The following is a 27,785-nucleotide window of genomic DNA, read 5'->3' as shown; positions in this document are numbered from 1 at the left end:
CACTTGCTGAGTCCTTGACTGTGGTTGTTCTCTCTGGGGGCAAACCCAGGCCTTCTGTCTCGGGGCGGGGCAGGGCTGGAGGGCCGTGCTGTATCCTGCCAGCCAGGCTGGAGCTCGGAGGAGCAGGAGGGAGGGAAGTGAGGGATGGACGATGCCTCTGAGAACGGAGAGTGGACGCCCAGGCCCTGAAGAGAGCGCAGAGAGCTTAGGGGGCACTAGGGAAATCAACTAACAGAGCTGTGGAGTGGCCGTGTGGCTCTCAGCACTTGTCCCACCAGCCCGCACCTCCAGCCTCTTGGAACCTGGTAAGCTGTGCTTTCAGGAGGACAGACGCTGCCCTGCCCGCCGACCCCGACACCCCCAGCTGGGCAGTAACAGCTGTAGTGCAGAAACCTTGGCTTCAAAAGCGCATGGAAATGTGTGCTATGAAAAAACTGCGTGGATTTCACATTTTTTTTTGGCACCAGAATAAGTGTGTCTTTTAATTCTGCTTTCCAGGAACTGCTCTGGTACACATTGGGTCCCTGCAGGGGCCTCTGGGGCCCAAAGTTCCAGGCGACTTGTGTTAATGGACCCATCCCTGTGTATGAGCTGCAGGGCGGGGTGGCACAGCGGTGCACGGGGCAGGGGGCACTGGCCCTGGCCTCTGGAGATCGGCAGCGTGGCCCGGCAGGGGAGAGCCAAGTGCCAGCAACATCAGGGAGCCCACGCTGGGCCACGGTGCTTACGAAAGGTGGGATCTGAGCAGAGCCGGGAGGAGGGAGGAGGAGAGGCCTGCAGGCAGGTGCTCACGCATCCCAGGGGCGGCAGGGGAAGCTGGGAGGTCTGAATCAGACAGGCCTGGCTGTAGCTCAGCTTTGTCACTGACTTATTCTGCGAATGGGGACTCAAAGCTACCTGCCTCCCAGGGCTGGTGGTTTGCGTCAAGTGCTCATCACTGTGCGTCCCGCAGTCGGTGTCAGCATTGTTAGTTCCTCTTCTCCTCCGCAATGACTTGATGTAAATGCAGTGTGACCCAAACACCATCTGGTGCCCTCTTGCCTCAGCGACATCGGCATTACAGACGGCTCAGGCCCCCGCCCCTCCCCAGTGTGTGAAAGCCGGGCCCCTCCCACGCTGGTTCCCGGGGGTTGGGGACTTACTCTCTGGTCCCTACGTTCTTTTATTTTTTAAGATTGTTTTATTTATTTGAAAGTCAGAGTTACATAGAGAAGGAGAGGCAGAGAGAGAGAGAGAGAGAGAGAGAGAGAGAGGGTTTACCCCCCAAATGGCCGCAATGGCCAGAGCTAAGCAGATCTGAAGCCAGGAGCTTCTTCCAGGTCTCCCACGCAGGTGCAGGGGCCCAAGGACTTGGACGACTTCTACTGCTTTCCCAGACCATAGCAGAGAGCTGGATGGGAAGTGAAGCAGCCAGGACTCAAACCGGCGCCCATATGGGATACCTACACTGCAGGTGGCAGCTTTACCTGCTACGCCACAGCACTGGCCCCTCTCCACATTCTCAAGCCATCTCAGCTTCACCTGGCATTGGTTAGATGTGAATTCACCTGCTTTGCTGGTTTGCACAAGACATCCACTCACAGGTGCAAGCTCGCGTGCTGAGCGGACGTGGCACCAATTTGGGGGCATGAGGAGGGTCACCTCCCAGGGAACACAGCTTTCTCAGTGTGTCCCTCTGATTCAGGGTTACACCTGTGCCGGGTGTAACCTCCGGGGAGGTTTGTTCAAATGCTGGATCCCAGGGTTTCTGATGCAGACCACGGGGCGGGCGGGGAGGGGGGCAGGAATGTGCATTTCTGACCTCACACTTTGAGAACCACTGCTCTGACCTGTGTCTGGGCTCTGAAACCTGCCCCCTCTTTGGCGTAGGATTCGCTGCTGCTGCTGCTGCAGAATCCCCTCTCACAGCCACCCTGGGCCCACCCTGGATGGGATTCGGTCTTCACACGGGCAATTTGGATTTTAAATACCTAGCGTGGAACTTGGTTTCAGTGTGAGACAGTCCCCTGCCCTGGCTCTCTGCCGTGGCTGCCAGGGTGACGCTGAGAGCTAAGAACTCCTATTGGGGCTCAGGGGGGCGGGTGTGCGGACCCCATCAGGCTCAGCACAAAGCCAGGCTTCTCTGAACTGGGGTCTCAGGCTAATCAGCCGCCAGCTCTGGGGCGGGGCCGGGCTGCCGGGCCGCAGCTGTGGCTCCAAATTGCTCCAAGGCCCACTGCCTGGTCCCGCTCCAGCAGGAACTGACATCAAACAAATGGGCTCTGATGCATGAAGGGGGGGGGCTGAGCCCACCCCCACCTGATATAATGATGGCTGCCTTGATGAGAGGGGCGAGAACGACTCCACATCCTGGCCCTTTGGGGGCAGCTGGGCAAGAAGGGCGCAGGCTTCACTCTTAATAAAGACAGGAAGATGACTTGTCGCCTCCCCACTGGGTCCCTTAATCCAGCGCCACGCCGAAGATTAGCATTTCTAATGGGCCGGGAGGCGCAGTCTTCAGGAGACAGATAGTCTGGGGGTCCCCCGAGAGGCAGTGGCTTTGTCTGGCCAAGGCTGAACTGGGGCTGGCTTTCTTCACATGAGATACTCGAGATACTCGCTCCCTCTACCTCTGTCCCCTAGGGTGGGGGCTTCTGCTCCCAGACCTGGGCAGGTGGACCCTGACCCTGACATGTCAGACCCAAGTTCAGGATCCACATGCAACGACGTGAAAGAGCTGAATCCGCCTGGCCACGAGTGGCTGCCTCGCTCACGCACTTGGTCCTCCGGCTGGGCTTGCTAGGTGCCTGGCACAGGGCTCTGAACGCAGCAGTGCACCCAGGACGCTCGCGATTCACAGAAGGACGTAGACAACAACTGTCATCTACCAGGACCCTTGAGGCATAAAACCAGTGCTGTCAGGCACAGTGAGGGGACCCAAAGGAGACCGTGCCAGTGTGTGCGTGTGTGTGCACAGGGGGTCAGGAAGATGTGTGCATGTGTGTGTGTACATGCACAGGGGGTCAGGAAGATGTGTGCATGTGTGTGTGTGTACATGCACAGGGGGTCAGGAAAGATGTGTGCATGTGTGTGTGTGTGTACATGAACAGGAGGTCAGGAAAGATGTGTGCATGTGTGTGTGTACATGCACAGGGGGTCAGGAAAGATGTGTGCATGTGTGTGTGTACATGCACAGGGGGTCAGGAAAGATGTGTGCATGTGTGTGTGTGTGTACATGCACAGGGGGTCAGGAAAGATGTGTGCATGTGTGTGTGTACATGCACAGGGGGTCAGGAAGATGTGTGCATGTGTGTGTGTGTGTACATGCACAGGGGGTCAGGAAGATGTGTGCATGTGTGTGTGTGTGTACATGCACAGGGGGTCAGGAAAGATGTGTGCATGTGTGTGTGTGTACATGCACAGGGGGTCAGGAAAGATGTGTGCATGTGTGTGTGTACATGCACAGGGGGTCAGGAAGATGTGTGCATGTGTGTGTGTGTGTACATGCACAGGGGGTCAGGAAAGATGTGTGCATGTGTGTGTGTACATGCACAGGGGGTCAGGAAGATGTGTGCATGTGTGTGTGTGTACATGCACAGGGGGTCAGGAAGATGTGTGCATTTGTGTGTGTGTGTACATGCACAGGGGGTCAGGAAAGATGTGTGTGTGTGTACATGCACAGGGGGTCAGGAAGATGTGTGCATGTGTGTGTGTGTACATGCACAGGGGGTCAGGAAAGATGTGTGCATGTGTGTGTGTGTACATGCACAGGGGGTCAGGAAAGATGTGTGCATGTGTGTGTGTATACATGCACAGGGGGTCAGGAAAGATGTATGCATGTGTGTGTGTGTACATGCACAGGGGGTCAGAAAAGATGTGTGCATGTGTGTGTGTGCGTGTACATGCACAGGGGGTCAGGAAAGATGTGTGCATGTGTGTGTGTGTGTACATGCACAGGGGGTGGGAAGATGTGTGCATGTGTGTGTGTGTGTGTACATGCACAGGGGGTCAGGAAAGATGTGTGCATGTGTGTGTGTGTGTACATGCACAGGGGGTCAGAGAAGACGTGTATGTGTGTGTCTGTACACGCCCTGAGACAGCGGCCCCTGAGCTGACAGTGAGCATGTGTCAGCCAGCACAGAGCCCACAGCCTGTCTTCCAGGAAGTGGGGAGGGCTGGGCTCTAAGGAGCAGAGGGACAGAGCGTGTGGGCTCGGGCGCGGCAAGGCTGCTGTGAGCATCAGCTCCAGTGTCCAGAGCAGTGGAGTGGACGGTGAGGAGGGCGCCATTCTGAACAGAGCCAGCTCCGGGCGCTGGGCTGCGCACCAAGCTGCCTGCCCATGCCACTCACTCTTGCTAGCTTGGCCTGTCCCTGAGGCCTGTCCCTGTCCCTGGGCCTGCAATGCTACCCTCCCTTCTTACGTCACTAACTGGCACGGAGTAGGTTATTAATACATCCTTCTTAATTGAACTGCCAAACCTGGGAAATGTGAGAAAGTTGTGCATGTCACGGGGAGCTGGAAATAGCTAGGAGCGGCTGGGATTTAGGGTGTGCGCGGGGTGTGGTGGGAGCAGAACTGGAGAGCTGTCAGCTGTGGAAGGTCTGACCCACCGAGCCCAGGTCTGGATTCTGTCCCACTGCAGCAAAGGAAGGTTTGGGTGCCTTCTAGAACACTCTGGCTGCAATGTCACCCTGGAGCAGGAGCACAGGAGCAAGGACACTGGCAGGTCAGACCACGAGGGCTGGGACCAAGGGGGAAAATGTGCACAAGGACACGGGGGTCGGATTTCAGAGACAGCCTGGGGACTTGAGAGTGATGAGAAAGGACTTTTTAAAAAATGTTCATTATTTATTTATTTTCATCTATGAGAGGGATAGAGAGAGAGAGAGAGAGAGAGAGAGAGAGAGAGAGAAAATTGATCTTCCATTCACTTGTTCACTCCCCAAATGCCTGCAACAGCTTGGGGTTGGGCCAGGTCAAAACTATGAGGCTGAAAATGCATCCAGGGGCCCAAGCACTTGAGCCATCACCTGCTGCTCCCTTAGTGCAGTAGCAGGGAGTTGGATCCAAAGTGAAGCATCCAGGACTCCAACCAGCGCTCCGGTAGGGGATGAAAGCGGTGGCCTAACCCACGGCACTACAACACTGGCCTCGAAGGGATATTTCTGATATTCCTAGGAGCCAGCAGAGAGGTTCAGGGTGTTGCACGACGTACTGTGAGCTGCCCAAGAATCCCGGAGGAGCCGCACTTGGAAATAAGATCTCCGTGCCTGCCCCCACACACGGTTCTCTGTCCGACAGAGCTGGGTCTGCATTTCGGGGGAGTGCCTTTGCCTGTATTTCTGTTACTACCCACAAAGTCCCAGTGATTTTTCTGCAAGAGTGGAACTGCCTCCCAGCCCTGCCCTCCCTCCCACCTTCACCCTACCCTGAAGACAGGGAGGGGGTCACGACGTCCGGGGCTCCCTCACCACCAGTCCTGTCTGGGCGTTGCACAGCATGTCTGCTTGCGCGTGTGCACGCACGGCCATGCTGGACGGGGAGGGTCTCCAGGACTGAGCGCCTCCCTATAGCAGTCCCTCTAAGTCTAAAACACAAATCGTGCGAACGAGCTTGTCCAACAGAACCATCTTCCAGAAAGGGGCAGCTCTGGCAGAACTTCCGAGGGTACGACGCTGGTGCCCATGGAAAGCCTTTTATCTTTAGAACGTATTTGTGTATTGAGAGGCAGAGAGACAGAGCAAGCTCACTGTGGCTGGTTCACTCCCCCAAATGCCAGCAGCAGCTGTGGGGACTCAATCCAGATCGCCCGCAAGGGTGGCAGGAGCCTAACCACATGGTCCAGCACTGCCGCCTCCCAGGGTCTACGCTGGCAGGAAGCTGGGGTCCGGAGCCAAAGCTGGGAATTGGACCCAGGCACACTGATGGGCGACGCGGGAGCCCTAGCCAGTGTCTTAACTGCCAGTCCACACCCCCACTCCAGAAAGACCTCGGATTCATTTCTGCCACCCCTTCGCACTCCTCTCCCACACATTAACCGAGGCAAAATGAACAAATCACACGGCTGGAATCCACTTTGAACAATTTTGATTATACGTTTAGTGTTCTCTATACAAAAGAAATCAGTTTTTACAGTGATTCGGAAAAAAACTCTGAATAATTTGGCCTTTTCGTTGCTCATGCAGTCAGTTCATAAGTCCGGGTATTAGATGGTCCTCCGTGGCCACAAGTCCTCCCTGCCGAAGGCCCCAGCGCCCTGACACGCACCTGTCGCTGACGAAGTGGGTTAATGCGAAATATCGTGCCCAAAGGAAAGAACGCGCTGTGAGAAGGGTTAAGTCGAGGTCTGCCCGCGGAGAGTTAACTGTGTCACCAACAGAAAGAAATCAGGCCAGCCAGTGGGCATGTGGGGCCGTGGGGAGGGATGGAGGCCCTGGGAAAACCTTTTCCCACTGAAAAGAGCAAACTGGAATGGTGGGGGGATGTGTGTTGGGGAGGGGCAGGGTAGGAGGTCCTCCAGGTGCACGTGGGGTGGGGGTGGGACCAGGACAGAAGGCGGCACAGGCGATAGACGGACAGACGGACGCTCAGCTCAACGAGGGGTGTGAGGAAGCCGGCGGAGGGTGGGGAGCCGGGCAGAGGGACAACACTGCCTGGGGACATGGCGTTTGGGAGTCAGAACAAACAGCAGGTCAGGGTCAGCTGATCTGCAGCGCTTTGAACAAAAGAAAACAGAGTCGTACACAAAACTCCGGAGAGCTTCTCCCAGACTTTTGTGTTTATTGCTTCACGTTAGTCTTTCATCTGCTGAACGCCAGCCCGGCGACTGCCAGGCTGGCAGGACAGACACAGACCCTCTGTGCCCTCCCTCTGCGGATCGCAGCAAGCTGAGGGCTCTGGTGTCACCGCACGGGAGACACCACCCGAGGGGGCGCAGTCTCGGCTTCACAGTAATGCCACCCATCAATCAGCCTGTCACTCTCGGCCTTAGTCCCGGTCACTCCTACGCTGCACGGCTCGGGCAACCACAGGCTGTCCCACGCTGGCTGATCCCATTGTGGGAGGCGCACAGGGATGTGGGAGACATGGGAGAGGTGCCCAAGGGCGGACCTGGACAACAACGGCTCCGCAGTCACACCTCCGTGCAAACGAGGCAGCGGCAGTGAAATGAAAGAACACTGGACAAGGAGCAGAAGGCCAAGGTCAGGCCCCACCCTGACCTTAGCTGACCAGCCTCGTGCTTAAGAAGCTCCCTGCCACCTCCTCTCCTTGTCGGTTCCATCAGCACCTGCTGACGTCCGATTCCATCCTCAGCTGGACACCTTCACACACTCATTTCCATTCCCGTCGCTGTGGACCGCCCACTTAATACCCACGCCCCCACAGGAGGAGCACCGGCTTCGGCTCTGGCTTGAGACACCAGTGGGAGGCCCTGCTGGGAGTCCTCACCGTGGGTTCAGGGCGGTTCCTTCCTAGTATAGGGGAAGAAAGGGCAGGTCCTGGGCGTGGGCCATGCAGGGGGGAGACACACAGGGTGGTCCCTGCAGTTCACAGGAGGGGCTGCAGAAGTCTCCCAGCGCACGGCGTCTCCTCTCAACACTTCCAAGTTCTTCGCTCCCTTGGACCAAGTCCTCTCTAGCTTTCCTTTATTTTAAGCTGGGGACCTCCTCCATCTACTCCTAAGCCCCCGTGCAGGACGCTCTGCTGGGCCTGACCCCACCATGGGCTTGGGCGCGTCTCGCAGGGGCTGGCTGCAGTGGCACCAAGGTGTCATGAGGGCCAGACTGTGGGCTGTCCTTTCTCTGAGCAGCCCAGCCAGGGCGCAGCCCACGAACCCGCACCCTTTCAAGGTGTTAGCCAAGCAGCCCACAGAGACAGCCTGGTCATAGCCCTGCTCCATCCACACCGGGGATGCCCGGGGACTTGGCCTAGCTCCAGCTCTGGGGCTTAGCAGGGACCATAATCAGCCACTGTCCGTGCTGCCCCTGGGGGGTTTCTCTCCCCTGCAGGCCATTCTGTCTCTAGACTGTTCCTGGAGCCACCTGAGTAGGGTCCACGTTGTGCACCGAACCCATGCAACACCTTCTACATCACTTCTCATGCAGGCTCAAAGGCACCAAGACAACATCATCCAGACCGTCAGTCCTGTCCCTGAACTGCTGCTCTGCAGTGGTGCTGGGGTCTGCGTCTCTGTGTAGGTGCTGGGTGTGGCAGGGACACTTGTCCCTTAGCTGGAAAACCCACAAACACCCTCACATCTCTCTCCCCCTCTTCCAAAGGCCAACTGTGGTCAGAACAGGATCTCCGGGCCCAGGCGGCAGGTGCACCTTGCAGGGATGCTGTTGGCACTGGCTGGCTCTCAGACAGGCGGTCACTTCTCCAGACCTCAGCATGTGCCAGCAAGAGGGAGGACCAGATGTCTGCAACCTCTCCAGGCCAGGGAGATGAGCAAGGGAGAGAGCTGAGACTCAACCATGCCCTCAAAGAAACAGATGGGGCCCTGCCACCATAACCCAGGCAAGGCAGGAGGTGGCTGTCCCCTCCTGTGGTGGTGTACTTCCAAACTCTGGCCTCCCTTGCCCCTCAGGTGGGCCCGTGCCCCTCTGCAGGGGGAGGTATTCAAAAGAGGAACCTAACTGGGGAGGCACTGAATACAGACAGGTTAAGCAGTGGCCCCAAGAGGCAGAACAAAAAGGCTACAGAAGCAGTGCCATTCTCAACCCCACCCTGTGGGCTGTGACCGCCCAGCTCTGACAAGTCCTGTTGGCCACATAGGCCAAGTTCTGCCTCTGCAGCCTCTCTCTGCTTGCGTGGAGCCATCAGCAGCTTCAGCAACTCAGGGGCCAGTGTCTCAAGACTCAGGTCCCAGATCGGCCAGCCCAGGAGGGCAGGCACCACACCTGACTCAGTCACCATGGTACCCAGAGCTCAGGCCCTGGCTCAGACGAGAGCACAGAGCTGGGTCTGCGGCCCGCTTAATGCAGCTTCCACAGTCACTACAACTACACCTCCTCCCCCGCCAGGCAAGCTGAAGCACTAGAGTTATCGCTCACTCCTGGCATGGCTGTTGGTACACTTCGAGACACACAGCTGGCAGGGAAGGCTGGGCAATACTGCTTTCTTGCTGAGCTGGGGCAACTCTGGCATGGGATCCATAGCAAAAGGCCTCACCCATTCCTGGGAGGGGCAGCCTCTTAGGTTAACCTTGCAAGCCACCTACTTTGGGCTCTGATCTTGCTGCACCATCTTGGGGTGGGGAGAACACTCAGCTCTCCAGTCCCCAGTCTGCTCCTGCCTGGAGGGCTGTGGTTGTGTGGCAGTTGTGGTGGGGGTGGGGCAGCTCTTGGCAGCCACAGAACAATAGCCCGAGAGAGAGAGAGAGAGAGAGAGAGAGAGAGAGAGAGAGAGAGAGAGAGGAGGGCAGCAGTATTCTATTCTCTTGAAACACACATGGAGGACGGTTCAGAGCCCAGCAGGGCACTGGAACAGGGTGCACAGAGCAGTAGACTCACCTCTCCCAGGACCCTGCAGACAGAAGAGGCAGGGAGACAGCTACGATGGCACCATCAGCCCTTCCTGCCCGCAGCCTGCCTTTGGTGAGGGGCTCACTAGATGGCCGTGCAGCACGGACAGATGCCTGAGAAACCCGGCCACTGTGTGTACACCCAGACTGCTTCCGGAAAGGCCAGTCCTTCACTCGGCCCCCACCCTCGCTTCCCTGATGCCCCCCTCAGCGACACTGGGCTGGGGTGGCAGGTGTTGGAAGAGAGCCGGAGGAGAGGGTCCTGAGCTCTTTACCCTGTCCCCTTTCAGCACGAGAGCGGCCCCTGGGGCTTCCCAGTGCACACCTGGGTGCTGCACACCTGGGCGTGGCCCGGGCCCCAGGGCCACCATGCACTCCTCTCAGGTTCACAGCCCGCCCCGGCTCGGCGCTGGGCGACAGCGCCTTTTCCTGCGGCTAGAACGCCTGCGTCTCTGGGCTTGCCTTCATTGAATGATTCCGAAGGGATGCAAGCCTTGCTAATACCGTTGCGGCTTCAATACATGGCAAACGATGCTTTCACAAAGCCACTGAGGGACACCGGCCTGGACCTGCTTGGGCCCCTGGGCCAGCAGCTGGAGGCCCCTTCTTGGGGACAGCTTCATCCTCCTGGGACCAACTCGGGCTGCAGCAAGAGCTGAGGGCCCGTCATAGGCTCCCGACCTCCCCCTGGCTCTCACCGGGGACGCCAGGTACCTTTGGTTTCAAAGAGGATTAGGTGGGGAGGGAGAAGGCAGCACCTTCCTCTGGGAACTGCAGGTCTGCGAGGGTCTCTTCCAGGGGCCCAGGCTGAGGGCCCGTGAGTGGCTGCTTCAGTCCTGCTGGGGCACTGCAGGGGCTGCCCCCAACAACTTGAGACAGACACAGGTCACTGGAGGCTGCGAGGCTTGCAGGGTGGGCTGGGCCCCTGGGAGCTCCAACGACAGATTAGAACTGCATAAGGCATACAAAGAGCATTGCGAGCCCAGGCAGGGGCATCACAGCACGGCCAGAATGGTGCCACCTCAGGGTCCCCGTACGTGTCTACCCTCCGTCTCGGCGGCAGGTCCCCATGCACGCACCATGTTGAATGGGAGTCTTAGTGTCATTCAGAGCTGACCAAGGCAAGGAAATCTGCTAGAGCTAGTGGGGGGGGGGCAGTGCCTTACACCCCCAAACACAGGGCGCCATCGCCTCGAGGGTAGCAGCGAAGACACCTGGCAGGTGGGCGGGCGCCATCTACTCCCCTCCCCTGCGTCCTGGTTTCACTGCCGGCACAGGCAGAGGAGGGAGGTCCGAACCAGCCTTGTTCTTCTCTCTACAGGGGAGCACAGTTCCCCCAGCACCGACACGGGTCTGCTCCTGCCTGAGGCTCGTTCCCCGGGGCTGGCATCCTCTCCACCAGAGCCCACTCCTGCTCCTCACACCTGTACGGTCTGTGCAGCTCGCATCCTGACTTCCCTGGGGGGGAAGATGGAGGAGCTAGAGGTAAACTCGTCTCCCAAGCGAACCACAGAGAGGCAAGGAGGCCTGCCCAGCTGCTCCTGCCAAAAATACTGTTGTTTCCCAGAACGGAGCTGAGCCCAGCTCAGTGACTGCCAGGCCCGAGGCGCAGGGGCTGGGAGCGAGGGAGGCGCGCGGCGAGAAAGGCATCCTTGGGAAGAAGGCTCGCCCTGCGGCCGTGTCCACACTGTGGCTCTCCCGTCCGGCCGTCCACTCTCGGGTCACTCCTTTTCGCCTACCGTGGTGGTTTCCTGGGGCAGGAGCCACCCAGGCCCTCTTTCCCAAGGACACTTCTTCAAAAAGGAAAAGGAAATGGAGACACTGGGTCCAAGGGGAAGAAGCACAAAGCCCAAATAAACACGGTGAGAAGTACCACAGCCAGCAGACTCGGTGTGCGCCGGTGCCAGGGTCCAGGGTGGCTGGGAGACGGGCAAGGGGCCAGGGCTCCCTTCAGCGAGCTTAGCCATGGCTCGAGCGCTCCCACACTGGTGGCACCCGGGGGTGTGGGGGGGTCATTGGGAGGGGGCTTGTGGGTGGCTGGGGGGGTCTCTGAGACCCCCATGCTGTACCCATGTCCCTGAAGGTGGCGGCGGCTGTGTGGCAGGGTCTGCAGCGGCTTCGTCTCCCCCTCCCCTCCTCCCACTCGCAAAGTAGTGGCGGAGCCCCGGCGGGCTCGGTTAGGCCAGGGAGTAGATGGCGTTGACGGGGGACGTGGCCTCCGAACTCTCGTTGCCCTCTGTCTCCTCCTTGTCCTTCTTGACCGTGTACTGCCCAATGAAGGAGCCGTCCTCATTGAACTGGCCCTCCCCGCCCTCGCCGTAGTCCACCAGGCTGTCGTCGCTCTCCTGCTGCTTGATGGTGCCGTCCAACGACGTCTGGCTGCCTTGCAGAGGCTTGTTGTCCTCGTCACTGGCCACAGAGAGACAGAGAGTCAGGGGCTGCCCATATACCCTGGCAGGGAGGGGCAGGGTAGCCGCCTCTGGCTGGGTGTGTGCCCTGCACAGCTGGAGGGGACAGGCGCCCGCAGAGTGCACTGAACAGTCCGCTTCACCCTCCCTTGCCGGCAGGGCCTGCCAAAGGGGAACTGAGGCCTAGAGAGCCCAGCATCTTCTCTAAGGTGAAGTGCTGGGTCACTCAGAGCAGGACCTGGAGCCCACACTTCTGGGCTGCTGGTCAGGGGTCCCCTCCATGAGACTGGGCTACCATCAGGAGTGGGAGCAGGCAGGGGAGCATGGCCACAGACTGAGCCACGGCCAAGCTGGGGGGTTCTAATCCCAAGTGTGTCACCGTGTACTCTGATGACCTGTCCATCAAGGAGGGCCTGGATTGGCTGTGACCTACTGCGACCTGGGACTCATAGGAAAAGGCTCTGCCGTTGACGGGTAAACCTGCCCCCGCCTCCCCACCTCCCTGCTGTTCCTCCGACACCTGCTGGGTCTGCAGACGCTGCTGCTGGGGCCGAGCAGGTGAACGAGTGTGTGATGGCAGGAGGGAGGGACCCAGAGCAGTGCCAGGCCCTTCCTCAAGCCCCTCCTGAGATGGAACCCCTACAGTGGAAAGGCACTGCCCAGCCTCTTGGCTGTCCCCCTTAGCCCAAGGAGTCCTTGCCTGGCCTTTACCAAAAGGAATTCTCTGACTTGCGGGAGTGACCCAGCTGGCCCCAGAAGGGTCTAATCAATGGATGCAAGAAGTCATTTGCTTCTCCAATGAGTAAAACCCTGCTGGCCAGCTCGGTCCAAAGGGGTTTGTTTAGGGAATTCGAGGTCCAGGCAGGGCAATTCCAGGTCTCAATACCACTACACGTATCCCCCCACATCCCTCCAGACCACTGGCGCCCACCTGGCCATCATAAATTCCCTACAGAGTACAGCATCACCGACCAAGGGAGGGTTATGAGCACCACGGACTGACTAGGAACTTGCACACGGGCAGATCATGCACCTGCCGCCCCAGTTTCAATTTCAATCTGTAAGAACCTCCACCCCGGCTCCTCGGGGAGCCTGGGAATTGAACAGCAGCCGCCCAGCTCCTTGCTCTGCGCTTTGCAATAAACAACTACTTCCTCCCACCACCCTGATGTCAGTGACTGGCTTTCTGCCCGTTGGGCAAGCCGACCCGTTTGCGGGTCCTAGAGCAATACCTCCAACCAATTTAGAGTGTTGTTCGGCAACACTCCAAAGTGGAGTGAGCAGGGAGGCCTGGTGGGTCAGGTGGCATCGGCCCTTGGGCACGGACACCCGTCGGCATGTCAGCCGGGAGGTGAGGGGCTGCCCCCTGCACCATCATCTGCTCAGGTACCCCATTCCTCCCCGGGGCTGCCTTTAGGCTCAGAGGGGAATAGGTGCTGCGGGCTGCACTTCAGAGGGGAGCACACCCCCAGGCAGGAGGCAGCCCCGACCAGCAGCGGGAGTCTGGATCCCTGAGGGTGGGCCCACAGCGGTGCCAGGCAGTCTGAGCAGACGTGCCCCACCCTCCCCTGCTCACACTCAGTTCTTCCGGGCGACTGGATGGCCATTACGGCGGGCAGTGTGCTCTCCACTTAATAGCAGGGTCGGTAAAGGTGGCTGTCGGGGGAGGGCCGCTGGGTGCTAGAGGATGGAAAGCTATTAGCCCGGTCCCCCTGGCCCAGTGCATGGAGTGGTGGGGCCCCATTAACCAGCCCAGAGGTGCTCTCTGCCGGGCAGTGCGGTGAGAGGCATGGCTGGAACCAGGGCTGTGCTGAACTTGTGCACAGAGAGTGAGGTGGAGCTCACTAAGCCAAGTTGCAATCACTGGGCAGGGATGGCTCAGCCAGGGGAGGGGTCCAGCCAGGCTCTTGGGGGAGCTGGGAGTCTGGAAGGAACAGGCCTCTCCTAAATGAACCTGAATGATCCAGGGTGCCCTGGTCTAGCCACCTGTCAGCTTTGGCTCCAAGCAAGCTTCCGGGTCCTGTGGGCATACATGGGGGAGGGGGCAGAAAGGCTCCAAGGAGAAAGGTGCTTGGCCCCTGAGCCACAGGGTGGAGAGATGAGCCACGCCGGTCCCCCTGGATGCTGAGTCCATCTTGGTCTCAACCTTTCCCCAGACCCATCCAAGTGGAGGTCCCAGGATGGCTGCCGTGTGGTGTGCAGGCCGGCCGGCTCCCGTGCACACACATCCAGCCTCCAGGTCTCAGGGGAGCAGGCACGTGCACTGGCCCCGTGGCTTTGTGTCTGGGGAAGAAGTGCACGAGGAAGCAGCGTCTCCCGGTGCAGGCTGCAGGGCCCTGTCCTGGAGGAGCTCCTCAGCCTGCTCTCTGGCTGCCCCGGGGCCTGGGCCAGGGAAGGCCCTGTGGCCTATGGAGCTGAAGGCCAGGGGTTGGCTCTTAGCCCACGGGGAAGCTGGGGACAGCCCGCGGAAAAGGGGCGGGAACTCTGGGCTTGCCCTTTGGGAGGTCTGTGGGGGACATGGGACTGGGTGGAGAGTCATGGTTCCCTAGGCTGCCAGAGGTGCTCCTGGGTGGGCCACGGTGCCATGACCCACTCCTCTGATCCTGCTTGCCGGGCTGCTGCTGGGCACGGGGGGGGGGGGGGGACGAGGCTGAATGAGTTGCAGCAAGGGGACCCAGGGCTGGTTTTCAGAATAAAAATGTATAAAACTGCAAACTGGGAGCTCACCGTTTGAGCTGGGCAGTGGGTCGAATGAATGGCATGGAGCAAATGAACAGTGTCGGGGAGCCCCCTCTGTGTGCACCCTAGGCAGCTTGCAGCCCCTGCCATAGCTCCATCCACCAGAGGGGCAGAAGGGGCAGCCCGGTGGGCTGGGACACGGAGGCACGCAGCCGCAGCAGCTGCTCTGGGCAGGGGAGCTCACGCACCTGTAGTCAAAGGATCCGTCCTCTTCTTTGGGGTCCTCGGGGCCAAGGGGAACGTCTTTCTTCTCTCGCACTTGGTGGGAGGAGCAGACACACAGGACGATGAGTGAGCAGGAGGCCCCGCACTCCAGGGCGCCCGCCACGCTGTCTGCACTCAACCAGCTGCCATGCCCGAGCTGCCCCTTCTCCTCTTCGCCCGGGGTGGGGCGTTCGTAGCTCCATTCACAGCTGGAACCACCCCCTCTCAGGGCCTCCCCCGAGCCCCCAGTAGATGTGATCCAAAGGCAAACCCTCCGCTGTGCACACCTTTCCCTCAGCTCTCCACAGCAGGGAGCTGTGCACACTTCGCAGGCCTCTAACGGAGGCTGGCGCTCTGCCGACGGTGGGGCCCGGGTGTTTCCTCAGAGCTCCCAGCGGAGCGCCCTCCATGCCCATCCGTGGGTGGCACGTGCCCGCCTATCCGGGACCCCCTGGTGTGTCGACGCCCAGAGGAAGCCCTGTCTGCTGTGCTGTGTTGGCTGCTGTGTCCCTGGGGGAGCAAGACCCCTCCCCCCGAGTCCCAGGGGCTGGTATGTGGCGAGCACTGGCATGAAGGACTCCGTGTGTCCTTTCTGAGGCGCAGGGCAGGATAATCAGGCCAGTTTTAGGTGAGGGAAACTGAGGCTTTCAGAGGTAAGGACACAGCCATGACTAATTGGCAACTGAGTGAGGCTCAGAGCCCAGGACTCCTGGCTCCTCGTCTTTGTAGTGCACCAGGGCTTAACCTGCAGCTGCGGGGAGGGAACTCAGCTGTGAAGAAGTTTCTGGAATGGGGCATTTTCTGCATGGGCAAAGGAAGGCTCAGGGCTCATCGGCACCCCTGGATGCAATGGATCGGGGAGGAACTCAGTGAGTCTGCCCCAGACCCAGCGGCAATGAAAGGCCGCCTTCCCGGACCCTGGCCTTCTCTCTTACGGAGAAACCAGCAAATGAGGCAAAGGCAAACATCACCGGCCAGCCAGGATTCTAATTCTGCTCCCTCCCGTTGGCAGAGGCCTTAACTTCAGAACCCTTCAGAACGGCAGGGTCTGCGGCTGTGGACACAAAGCAGACCCTCTCTCCCTTCAATTCCTTTGTGCTGAGTTCTAAGGGGCCCTGGGGCACATTTGGAGATGGGGGCTGGGGGGAGGGGAGCAGCTTCGTGCACTCTCAGGGTGATCCATTATCCTGTCTCCCGTCACCCTCCCCACCTGCCACAGAAGATGGCTTGCTTGCCCCTGTCTGAAAAGCTATCAGTCTTTCCAGAAACCGGAGGCCAGAGGTCCCCGGCCTTGGCCCTGGCGTGCCTGAGCTGGAAGGCTCTCGAGGCCTATGGAAGAGAAACGCCTCCCTGGGACTCTAGGGGAGGACAAAGCCCTTTAAGGGGGAGCCCCGCCTGGTCTCCGCCTGCACCCCCACCCTCCTCGCCAGGCAGCCTCTCTCCCGAGGCGCCTCCTTTCTCTGCTCTGACACATTAGAGAAAACGCCTCTTCTCCTTCCTCCCTTCCTGGGACACAAGAGCCGAATGAGATCCAGGCTGGAAAAGCCAAGGCGGTGAGCAGATGGCTGGCAGGGCCCAGAGAGGGAAGCTCACTCCTCACCAAACCCGGCTTCCTTCCACGCCCTTGGAGCTGCCTGGGTGACGCCAACCCCACCACCTCAGGCAAACTGAGCTCACCCAAAAGCCCTAAGATGCCCAGAGCAGGCGGAGGGCTGTGCTGCTAGCTTGGCAAGGGAGAGAACAGAGTCCCAGCACCTGGCTGGGAAGGCTCCGCATCCCGAGAGCTGTCTGTAGCTCATCTGAGTGTCTGTCCCCCCGGGTCCTGTCCCCCAGCTCACCTGGGTGCCTGACCCCCATCTCACCTGAGTCCTGTCCCTGGCTCACCTGGGTCCTATCCCTGGCTCACCTGGGTCCTGTCCCGGCTCACCTGGGTCCTGTCCCCAGCTCACCTGGGTCCTGTCCCCAGCTCACCCGGGTCCTGTCCCGGCTCACCCGGGTTCTGTCCCGGCTCACCCGGGTTCTGTCCCGGCTCACCCGGGTTCTGTCCCAGCTCACCTGGGTACTTGCCACCACGACTCCTCTTGATGAAACAGACGATAAGCAGGATCAGCACCAGGAGGGCGATGGCGCACATGAGCCCAATGAACCAGCCCTGCGTGGCGATGTCGGCCTGGTTGTTGGTGTAGGCTGGGGGGTGGGGGAGGCCAGAAGAAGAGCCATGAGTGATTTCGTGGGGGACAAGGTGAGGAGGGAGAGTTGGGGGGGGGGCTGCAGCGACTTTCACGTGGTCTTTCTCCTGGAGCCTAGCGCTCCACCTGGCAGCCCTCTGGCCCAAACTATCCCAGGAAAGGGGCAGAAAGAAAATCATTCAGGAGCCAAGGTTAAAAGATCAGCAAAGAAGCAAAGGAAAGGGGGCGGGGCAGCGGATAAGCAGCAGAAAGCTGTGCAGGTGCCCGTGGGAGGGAAATGTCCCCTAAGGACCAGGCACGGATCCTGCAGACCCACGGGTGGGTGGAGATGGCATGGAGGGACGAGTCCCCTCAAGTGAGCCACAGTGGAGACAGGGCCCACGCGCTGTTCTTCAGAGAGCAGGGGCTCTAAGAACACCTCCGTGTGCCTGTGCAGGTGCCCACGTGGCCTGGAGGCTTCCTGGCACTGAGTCCCGGGCTGGGGGCAGGTCCAAGGGGCTTCTGTCTCCCCAGCCAGGTTATACGCTCCCTGGCAGCAAAGGCAGTGCTGGTGCGGGCACCCCAGACAGGCCCACGGGCTCAGCACTATCGGAGTTGTACCTTCCTTCCCGCCCCAGGACACTGCCAGACACCTTGCACGCAGGGAGACCCTCACCTGGGGCCTGTGACAAGCAGACTTACCCCCGCCTGGCCCCATGGCAGCGAGGCCCCCTCAGTCCCTGCCTGTGTGCAGACCTGTTTCAAGGGGGCAGAGCCCGGTTGTTTTATGGGGCACAGATGGGTGGGCCCGGAGAACTGGACCTCAGGCGTCAGATGACACAGGTGTCTCCTCTGGGCCAGTGGGGGGGGGGGGGGCTGAGGTTATGGCTACAGAACAAAGGGGCAGCTCCTAAAATGCCACAATGGGGAGGGAGGTCAGAGGAGCAGAACCCACTCCAGCAGTTCTGCCTGGTGACAGCCACACGGCAGCTGGAGCCCCACGAGCCGAGGCAGCGGGCCACCCCTACTTGCGAACAAGCACGACAATCACTGTGGGGGCCACCCCAGCCCCCGCACTCCCAGACCCTCGTCATTTGCCATTCTGTGGGGACGGGAGGGGTCTCTGTTTGCCTGGGGGCAGAGACCATCTCCTTAACCCATGGCATTGCACCAAGACAGCTCTCCGTGGATGGCAAGCATGGACAAGCGAGCACTTCTGTGCTCTCTGCACAACAGGGCTGCCCCCAGGCCTCAGAAGCAGCGGAATCCCAAAGACCACCCTGATGTGTGTCTGCCATGGAGTAAACACCCCCCATCCCCCTGGTGGTCAGAGCCCCCTCCCGGAGTCTCCCGGGTTCCGACCACTCCTTGCTGCAACCCCCAAGACTTCCCATCACCATGGAGGAAACGCTGCATACCTCAGCCCAACACGCCACGCTGCCGGAGCCGGCCCTGGCCACCCCTCCAGCCCACCTCCCACCACGCTCACCGCACCCTCAATGTGCCCGCCAGACTGGGCCGCTGTCACTCCTGCCGCTGCTGCCAGCAGGTGCCACCTCCTCAGAACCTCCCAGTCTAAGCAAGTCCCTCCTCCTGCCCCTGAGGGGAGGAGCACTGTACCGGAGCACTCTGATTTACCTTTCCCATAGCACCCGTACCTACTTGGTTTATCGCTACTAACAGTTCACGCCGACAAGCACTTCCTGTGGACCAGGCACTGCCTTAGGTACCTTCCCACACATCAGCCAGCCTAATCTTATCACAACCCCACCTGGCGGGGTTTCCCTTTCGTTCCCAGTTTACAGATGACGAAACCGAGGCCCAGAGAGGTCGAGTGACTTGCTGAAGGTCACAGGGTGAGCGCAGGGCAGCACTGGGATGTGACTCTGGAGTATCTGTGCTACAGGCCACCCTACTCGTCCCCCACGCAAAGGTTGGCTCCTGGAGGGAGGGGCGGCCAGGTTCCCCGGTGGCTCCCTGGGGCTGGAGGCAGAGCCCGGGTGTCAGAGGTGCTCAATTTATCCCCTGCTCAAGGAGCCCTCATCTTCCTCCCCTCCATGCAGCGCACGCCCCACCCCAGCCCGGCCTGTGGGGCCACCGCTTGCTTTGACCTTGACCTGGTCCCGCCTCTCACACCACCCACTTGAACTCAGCGCAGTTCTCCGAGTGGGGCTCCTTGGCCGGTCCTGCATCTTTTCTGCTCTCACCGGGGAGCTCTGCTGGGGCAGGAAGCAGACCCAGGCCCTAGACGGGAGCCTGTCATTCCTCTCCGTCCCTAAGGCTGCCCCCAAGCGCCTGTTCCCCTCCATCAGCAATGACCTCGGACAGCTCTGTCTGGTCTCCTCCTCCTGTGTCCAACAGGGGCTCTCCTTCCCCCTCCAGAGATGCTCCTCCCTCCTACGGGGGACCCAGCACCCCTTCCTCAGCCTCTTGGCCCCATACAGATCTCTGGCCTCCCTAGCATCTTCTTCCTCTTTGCTGTTAAACACGTGGAGGGCTCCTACGTCTTCAAACCAACCCGAGGCACCTTCCAGGCTCTCCTCGGCTCCGGCTCACGCGCTGTCCTTCCACAGCAGCCTCCTTCACCGCGCATGGCGTCCACTCCCTGCCTACCCTGTCCTCACTCCAACAAGCCGCCGCCCAGCCCCCGCGTGCTCAGGCTCCCCTTCGTTCTGGAGGGGTCCCCTCACTCGTTCCCCTTGGTGTCCATGGACCCCTAGACTTTATGTTGTTACAGCCCGAGGACGCCTTCACCTCACCCCACTTAGGAACACGCCACTGCCTCTCGGTCCTTTCCACGCTGGGTTTGGGTCCTCAGCTGGGCCTTCTGGGTGCTCCACGTGCTGTCTCTGTGCCTCTCGCTTCCTGCCCAGGCACCCTGCACCACACCCTCATGCTCAGCTCTTCCCACATTCTCCCCTCCCCCTTCCTCAGTCTCAGGGCGCTCCAGCTCATGCCTTCTCTCACCTTCGATTCCATTCCCAACGGCTCCACATAGCCCTAACGTTAACCATGTTTCCCGGTCCTAGTGTGCAGTCCCACTCAGCCCTATGTTTCCCAGGAGGCCACTGCTGTGAATTCAACCACCACGGACCATCAGGCCCTTGACGGTCCTATCTGCACGGAGCATGGATGCTTTCCTCGTTATCGTGCCCTGAGCGCTACAGTACAACTGTGTCAACAGTGTCTACCTTGTGCTGGTGTCGTCCAGGGATGATTGAAAGGACACAGGAGGATGTGCACAGGTTACACGTAAATACTGTGCCATTTTACACCTGGGACTCGGGCATCTGTGGATTTTGGCATCCATGGGGGGTCCTGGAACCCACACCCACTGATAACTGAGGGACAACTGAATACAACTAAAGCCTTGAGACCAGACATCTCTCTGAACCTCCCAGGACTCCGTATGATGCTGGCCCTAAAACAGGTAGTCAGGGGCCAGCGCTGTGGCATAGTGAGTAAAGCTGCCGCCTGCAGTGCTGGCATCCCATATGCACACGGGTTCGAGTCCTGGCTGCTCCACTTCCAATCTAGCTCTCTGCTATGGCCTGGGAAAGCAGTAGAAGATGGCCCAAGCTCTCGGGCCCCTGCGCCCACGTGGGAGACCAAGAAGAAGCTCCTGGCTTCGGGTTGGCCCAGCTCCAGCCACTGTGGCCATTTGGGGAGTGAATCAGCAGATGGAAGACCTCTCTTTCTCTCTCTGCCTCTCTGTAACTCTGATTTTTAAGTAAAATAAAATAAATAATAAATCTTTAAAAACAAAAACAGGTAGTCAGACTACTTACCGATGAATGGAGCAACCTGATCCTGAGAACGTGGTTAGCCCGGGATCCACTCTGGGTGTGCCCACGCCGTGCACCATGCCTGCGCACTGGGGTGTGCGACCGAGCTCCCTTGTGTGTGCACAGAGAGGGGCGGTGCCCGTTGCACCACCACCTTCTTGACGCTGCTTCTGTCGGCCTCCGGCAGCGTCTCCCCAAGACCCGCCTTCTGGGGGAGAAAGCTGTGACCCCAGGGAACTGAGAGGAAGTGCAGCTTTCTGTCCCTAATGGCACCAGGTGGAGGTCAGCTGTCACCCCCTCCACCTCTAATGGAAACGCCCAGGAGTTGGGATGCAGACGGCTATGGGGCTGGGGGTGAGGTGGACTCACCCACACCCCCTTAGCATCCCGAGAACCAAGACTCAGGGAACAGTGATGTCACTGATCGCGCGACCCCACGGCATGGGCTCCAAGAGGAAGGCGATTACATCTGACTGCCAACACCACTCTCGATCGATCCGCAAATTTCCTTAAAGATCCCTGCGGGTCCCGGCACATCGGCACTCAACGACCGACATGTGTGGATCAGGGCTTTCAGCTGAGTGGACCGGGGCCAGACAGCATCCTCTCACCGGGCCCATGGGCCTGGCAAACGCAGGTCCAAATGCCTCTCACCGCAGACCAGACAGGCTGCCGCCCCAACCCGACACGCCACCAGCAAAGCAGACAGCTTGACGCCTCTGGTGCTAACTGGGGGCATTTGGTGTGAGCATGGAAGAGGCTCAGGAGTCTGGAGAAGAATATTCTAGAAACAGGGATGGCGGAAGAGCTTAACAGGGCTGGAGGTTCTTCAGATGCAGTTTGGCCTGACTGCTCTCACTGAAGACCATTCCCCACCTCTCTCATCCCAGCTCACCCTGGCCTGATGGAAGGGTGTCTCCCCCACACCCAGCAACAAGGCTGACCGCAGTCCCCGCCCCTGCCCCATTGCTGCCTCACCCCAGTGTGCAAGAGCGGAGGGGCCCTCGGGGTCCAGGGTTATGTGTCTGCAGCCCCCTCAGGACTCTTTGGCTTCCAAAGCTTCAAGGAGGTGATGCGCTTTCTGCTGGGATCTTTCTGGGGAGGGCCAGGCGCTGCCAGCAGTTTCTTTCCATTTCCTCCCTGCACAGCCGCGGCTGGTTTGAGTCTGCAGACTAAGTGATGGCCTGAGGCTGCCCAAGTGACTGGTGGCTGGAGCCCAGGGATGCTCAGAAATCCCTGCTCTGATGAGACCCAGGGACCCGGGAGACTGCAGCCCTGGCGCTACAGTCCGCCCACAGGAAATGGTGCCTCTTCACAGTACGCGGACCCCACTCACGGGCGCTCGCACACCTCAGAACGTGAAAACCTCTGGTTTCTCTATGTGGTTTGTGCAGCAATTTCCAGCTACCCTGGGAGGAAATGAGGTGTTCTCAGAGCCAGGGGCAGAAGCCTGCCCAGTCCTGCTTGTATTGGGAGGCGTCTGGGGAGACCCATGCGTGCAGAGGCTCAGAGAGGCTCCCCAGACCCAGCACAGGAAAAAAGAGACAAAGCATGTATCAGTCGTACACTGTGTGCCTAACACCTCGAAGCAGGTCCTCTCCTCTCTGGCTCTCTGTCGCTCATTTGCACCCATAGCCCTGGGGCTTGGCATCTGGACAAGCCCAAGTCTCAAAGCAGACTGTGTTGGCAGCATTCCCCAGGATGGAACTCCACTGTCAAACATCGCTGCTGCCTGCCCCTGGGCGAGGCTCAAGTTTGTAACAAAGCACAAACGAACGCAGGCACTGATGCGCAAGGGCTTGGGACTCCAACTGGGTCAGAGGGCGTCCCGCCACCTGCTCCGCCCTGCCAGTCACCTGTCCGGTTCCTTTGCTTGGCTCTCCTTGGAACTGCACGGTCTGACCACTCACTCAGACACGCTGCTGGAATTGGCCTCGCCAGCTGCACGCAGGCAGCCAGAGACCCCGGGGTCTCTAGGGCACGGAAATGTACAGGGTAGGCGGAGGCATAAGGAAGTGGACCACAAGAGAGCAGGCAGGAAGGGGCGGGAGAGCCATTTATGCAGATGGGGACCAATTCCCAAGGAGCAGCCTTGCCAAACCAGGCACAAGGCACGAGAAGAATCATGAATATTTAAGCCACACTCAGAGTTCATATAAATCACTGCAGGTCCCCTCCCCCATCCTGCATGACTAATAACCTGCATCTGATTAGGGCATCCGGCCCCAGGCTCATCCTTTTCCCTCTTAATCTCTTTCCCCCACCCTACTCTGGGCCCCAGGGCTCAGCACATAGGGCAACTTGGCAACTGCCTGGCTGGTTTCAAAGCCGTCCACACTCGCTCAGACAAGCTAGTGCCCTCGCGGGCTCCAGGCAGCCGGCTACCCCGGGCAGCAGAGACATCCAAGCCTTGTTCCCTTCCAGGAGTCCCGATGGCCGGTTCGCTGGGGCCCCTGGAAATGCTTTTCCATCACCAGGGGAAGCTGGGAGCAGCAGTCCTGCCCCCAGGCCCGCAACAGTTCTGACCACAGTGGCCCCTCTCTCCCAGCGCCACAAACGCCACCCGCTTCCTGGCCAAGAGAAACTCAGGACCAAAACTCGATCAAAAACAAAGCTCCCAACAAGTTGTGTTGCCCACTGGGGAGGTGAAAGGTCATGGGGGAGAGGCAGCACCACGCCACTGGTTTGGCTCTTGGGAGCTTTCTGCGTGGAGACCCTGGGATGTCCACCTCCCGATCCCACAGGGAGGAAGCAAGCCCCTGTTCATGCATAGGCTGCTGCACTCCCCTACAGCCGCCCTGGGCCCACACATAGCACCCAAGCGTGCAGGGATGCCAAGTCCTTCTGTTTCAAATGCTGTCATCCTCACCACGCGATCCTCTGTCTGCACCTGACCTCCACTCCGCCCCGTGGGGTCAAAACCGAGGTTTCCTCTCCACAGTGCAAGCACAGCAGCTCCCCCGGCTTCCTGGCCGCCTCTGGCTGATGGACCACGAGAGCCGGGATGCACCATGCAAGGTGGGGAGTGGGGCGGCCAAGGAGGAGAATGAGATGCCCCATGCTCGTAGGGGGTGGCCAGCCAGCTCCCCTCTCACCTGTACTGGTCATAAAGGTGATGACGGTACTGCTGATGCCCTCGTGGTCCCGGGAATAGACCCGCAACGTGTACGTCATCCCGGGATAGAGGTCTGTCAGCTGTATGGGCTGGGCCTGGGCCTTAACAGGGACAGTTTTTTTCGTATGGTTGCCTGGGGAACAGAAACCTCAGTCAGCCCAGAGCCAGGCCCCAGGAGCTGGAGAGACAGTACTTAGGTCCCCGGTCACCTGTGGTCGGCAGAGAGGGTGGGGGAATGGCCAGGGGACCGCGGGTCCAGTCCATCACACGCGCACACAGGCAGCTCCCTCACACCCCTCCATGCATGACTCGCTCTCCCAAAGCGCCCGTTCCTCGCCGCAGTGTTGGCCCTAAACGCTGACCCACTTCCTGCGCTCCCAGCCTGCCAGCCCACACGCTGGGGCCCTGGAGGCGGTTAACTGCCTGGGATCTTCCCCGGGGAGGGTCGGAGTGCCAGGCAGCATCCTTCCTGGGACCTGGCCCTCTCATTTGTCACCACCAGGAGAAGCAGGTGCCCATGTGTCTGGGCTGCGGGTGAATGGGGTACAGCAGTGGAGAAAGGGCAGCCCCCCACCTCAGGCACTCCAGGTTCTGTGGGTGTGAATCCCTCCTCCGGACACGGACAGCTGGGAGCTGACCTTGCTCTTCCCTAGGCCAGCTTCCCCGGGACTTCTGCCTGGGTGAGTCGGCTTGGAGCACACAGGCCACAGGGGCCCGGCGGCGTGGGGCTGACCCCACGGAGCAGGGGACTTCTGGGAGAGGGGGCAGAGCACCTGACCAGAGTGCAGTCGGACCCTCCTCCCTGACTCCCAAGATCTCCCAAGGAGCCAACAGGCAGCTCAACGGGCAGACGGCTCGGAGGGCGTCTCCCACCATGGGCCACCCGCGTTCTCTGCAAACAGAGTGGTTACAGCCCGCATGGGTGGGTGGGCTCCGTCTCTGGTGGAGACGTCGGAATAGATGGGGTCTGAGGTGGGATTCGGCTCAGGTGGGGGCTTCTCAGATGGACAAAGTCCTGCCCCACGCATGCAACGCGAGCCCTTTGCTGATGGCTCCGCGAGCCCCTTCCTTCTGCAGGCTCCTCCTCCCATCTCGCTGCCGCCCGGGGAACCTATCAGTTTCATTAAGCCACAATGAAGCCAAGGCAAAAGGCCTCGCTGAGCCTGGGGGAGTCCACAGGATCTCTGGAACGGCATCTCCCACTACCCGGTGCTGCCGCTGCCGCCGCCACCACGCCACCACCCGCACAGCAATGCTTACTGTCAATGTACTCAACCACAAAGTCAGTTCCGGGCCCGAAATTGTGCTTCCAGGTGATGTTGGCCCATTTACTGTTGGGGAGCACTGTGACGTTCCATATGGACTGCTCGTCGGGGGCTGGCGGATGGGCTAGAAGAGGAGTTAGTGATGAGGAGGGAGGCAGAAGCGGAGTCATGGGGGAGACACGCACATGCACACAGGCACACAGTCAGCGAGGGAAGGGCAGAGCCGAAGTGGCTGTGCACAGCCCCGACAGCGCTCCGAGCTGCAGCCTCGGTGGCCAGGCCAGAAGTCACTGTCCAAGGACGAGCAGGTACACAGAGGAAGCTGGCCGCCGTGTACCCACACAGGTGAGATTACAAACGGAAGAGGGCGTTTCAACTCTACACCCTTTGAGGCTCTCCCCCGGGCTTCGGGAGCCCTTGTCAGGGGGTTGAAAAGGGCCAGCAAAGAGGCCCATGGCCAGGGCGACAGAAGGGGGACACGCTAGCCTTTCCCCTCCCCCGTGGAAGCTCTGCAGGAAGGAGGGAGGTTATCTCTGAATGCCAAGTGGGGGTCTTGCAGGGAAGATGGGGTGGGGGCAAATCTGGGGACCCTTCCTGGGTTCCTGAGACTGGAGGAGGGAGCAGAAATCCAGCAAGGTGCCTCTGGGGCTGTGCTTGGTCAGGGAGAGCCTAGCCGACGGCCTCACATCAGAACCCCAGGGTCCCCAGTGCGGACAGCAAGAACCCGCCTCTCCCTCTGGGGGTTACAGAGAGGACAGCTCCCTGCCGCCACTCAGCCTTCACTGGTCCCGCCCCCAGAAGAGCCCTCAGCCTTAAAGGCCAGCCGACCGGGCATCGCAGAGAACACCGATGATCTCATTTGGATGAGCCAGCTGCCGCGTTACAGAACGGAAGCCGTGGCGCTGTCTGAAACCACAGCCTGTGCATGGGCGAATGGCACTGATCTTCAAACGTACGCATTTCAGGAGTCCCGGCGGTCTGATTACCCTATTCCCCAGCAAAGATTTAATAGTAGAGGACTAATACGGAGCCTCGTGTTTCCACGACTGCACAAGTACGGCTCCTGGGTATTTTATTTGCATGCAAGGGGCACTGTCACCAGCTCACTTGTCAAAAATAAATGAACAGAGTACGTTGGTGAGGCATTGATGCATTGTCTATGTGACGTGTGAGTGAATCTGCCGGGCTGGGGAAATGATGAAAGATCTCCTGGCCTTCACTTCAAAGAACGGCCTCTCCTACTACAGCCTCGACAGGTGCGGGGTGCCCCGTGACTGTGATTCATGTTGGGTGAGAGAAAGCGGCTGCGCTGATGGCCCCACAGAGCATTCTCTGGGGTGGGGAGGGGCTCGGGGGGGCTTCTTATCTGCCAGGTGTTCCCAGCTGGCTGCTCAGACCCCAGCCCTTTGGAATTCCATGGCTCTCGCTGCTGGGAGGGAATTACGATTGGCCAGGATCTGGGGACTCGAGTCTCTTTCCTCCTCAGCTCTGTCCCCTAACCCAGCCAGAGGACCTGTGTGGCAGCAGGGGTCAGGCAACGTAACACAGACCCATGCTGTGGACAAGGATCGGGGCTCTGTTAGGAGAGGTCGGAATGGCTCAGAGGAGGCCGTGCAGGAAGCATTGCCCCACGCAGAGACCAAGACGGTGGCCCCAAAGAACCAGAAAGCTTCAAGAAAAGGACCAGGAAGGTGAACTGTCAGTAACTCAGAACAAAAGCAAGAGCCAGGCAGGCACGGCTTCACCCAAACACGGCCGGCACAGAGAGAAGGGCCCGTTCCACCCTGAGTAACATGAACTCGGGAGACATTCCGTCCTGAGACGTCAGACCTGGGAAACATGGAAATCCATGTCCAAGCAATGGTTCCTGGATGGCAGAGCCATTCTGCATCGTCAAGAGAAGCGAGGATGCTAGAGGACTCTCCCCCTCCAGGCTCTCTAAGTTCAGGACCATGGCCAGGGCCTCTGTAGTGTGGGGCACAGCTGGGGTGGGAGTCTCCCTGGGGTTAGCTCTGAGTGGCAGCTAGGGCCACCTTCCTGGAAGCTCAGAGACTCTGCAGGGGAGGCCGGACCGACTCCCTGTTCTCACTCTTGGTGCACGGCTGCAAAGAGCTCACGGTGGTCTTAGGGCACAGAGCCCAACCTTCCGGAAAAGCCGCCTCACTGTGGCCCCAGAGTGCCATCCACCAAGCGGCCGACGGCAGCTCCTAACAGGAGAGCAGGCTTCTCCTGGGCTGGCACGTCCCTAAAATGCACGTTGTTTAACTTCCAGCTGTTGTACCTCTGCAGCAAAGCGGGGTTTGTGACGTCTCGGGGGGCAGGACGTCAGCTGTGGATCACCTGCCTCTCCTGACCGCTCACTTAACTCCATGCTGTTGGGTTAATGAGGCACCTGCGTGGCACCAAGTCTCCACCCTGGCCCAGGTGGCTGGGAGGGGATGACACTGAGCCCTTGGAGGGTGGAGGGACCTGCCCAGGAAACAGGCAGTGATGGGGAGAGGCCTAAATTCTACCAATGCTGGAACAGAGCTCCAGGTACTCCCTGCCAGCCTGCCCGGCTGCCTCACATGGACTTTGCAGCTGCCCAGGCACATGGGA

The 27,785-nt window shown here is 59.8% G+C and overlaps 1 protein-coding gene across 5 annotated transcripts in view; it reads right to left on the bottom strand.

Annotated features, from left to right (window-relative positions):
* Positions 1 to 11,680: 11,680 nt before the first annotated feature.
* NFASC (neurofascin) overlaps positions 11,681 to 27,785 on the bottom strand; it is a 65,304-nt gene continuing 49,199 nt past the window's right edge. For 3 of the 5 annotated variants that reach the window (XM_062211280.1, XM_062211282.1, XM_062211281.1), the window contains 3 exons: positions 16,910 to 17,041; positions 14,839 to 14,908; positions 11,681 to 11,912 (listed from right to left, as the gene is read on the bottom strand). In XM_062211280.1, the coding sequence (XP_062067264.1) occupies positions 11,681 to 11,912; positions 14,839 to 14,908; positions 16,910 to 17,041 (434 nt within the window). Of the gene's footprint in view, positions 11,913 to 14,838; positions 14,909 to 16,909; positions 17,042 to 23,902; positions 24,056 to 25,182; positions 25,300 to 27,785 lie in introns of all 5 variants that reach the window. The other 2 variants (XM_062211278.1, XM_062211279.1) reach the window with 1 other exon arrangement.

This window comes from Lepus europaeus, chromosome 14 (assembly GCF_033115175.1).
Source record: "Lepus europaeus isolate LE1 chromosome 14, mLepTim1.pri, whole genome shotgun sequence".
NCBI lineage: Eukaryota > Metazoa > Chordata > Mammalia > Lagomorpha > Leporidae > Lepus > Lepus europaeus.
Note: the sequence above shows the minus strand (reverse complement) of the source record. Positions and strands in the feature narration are given on the sequence as shown.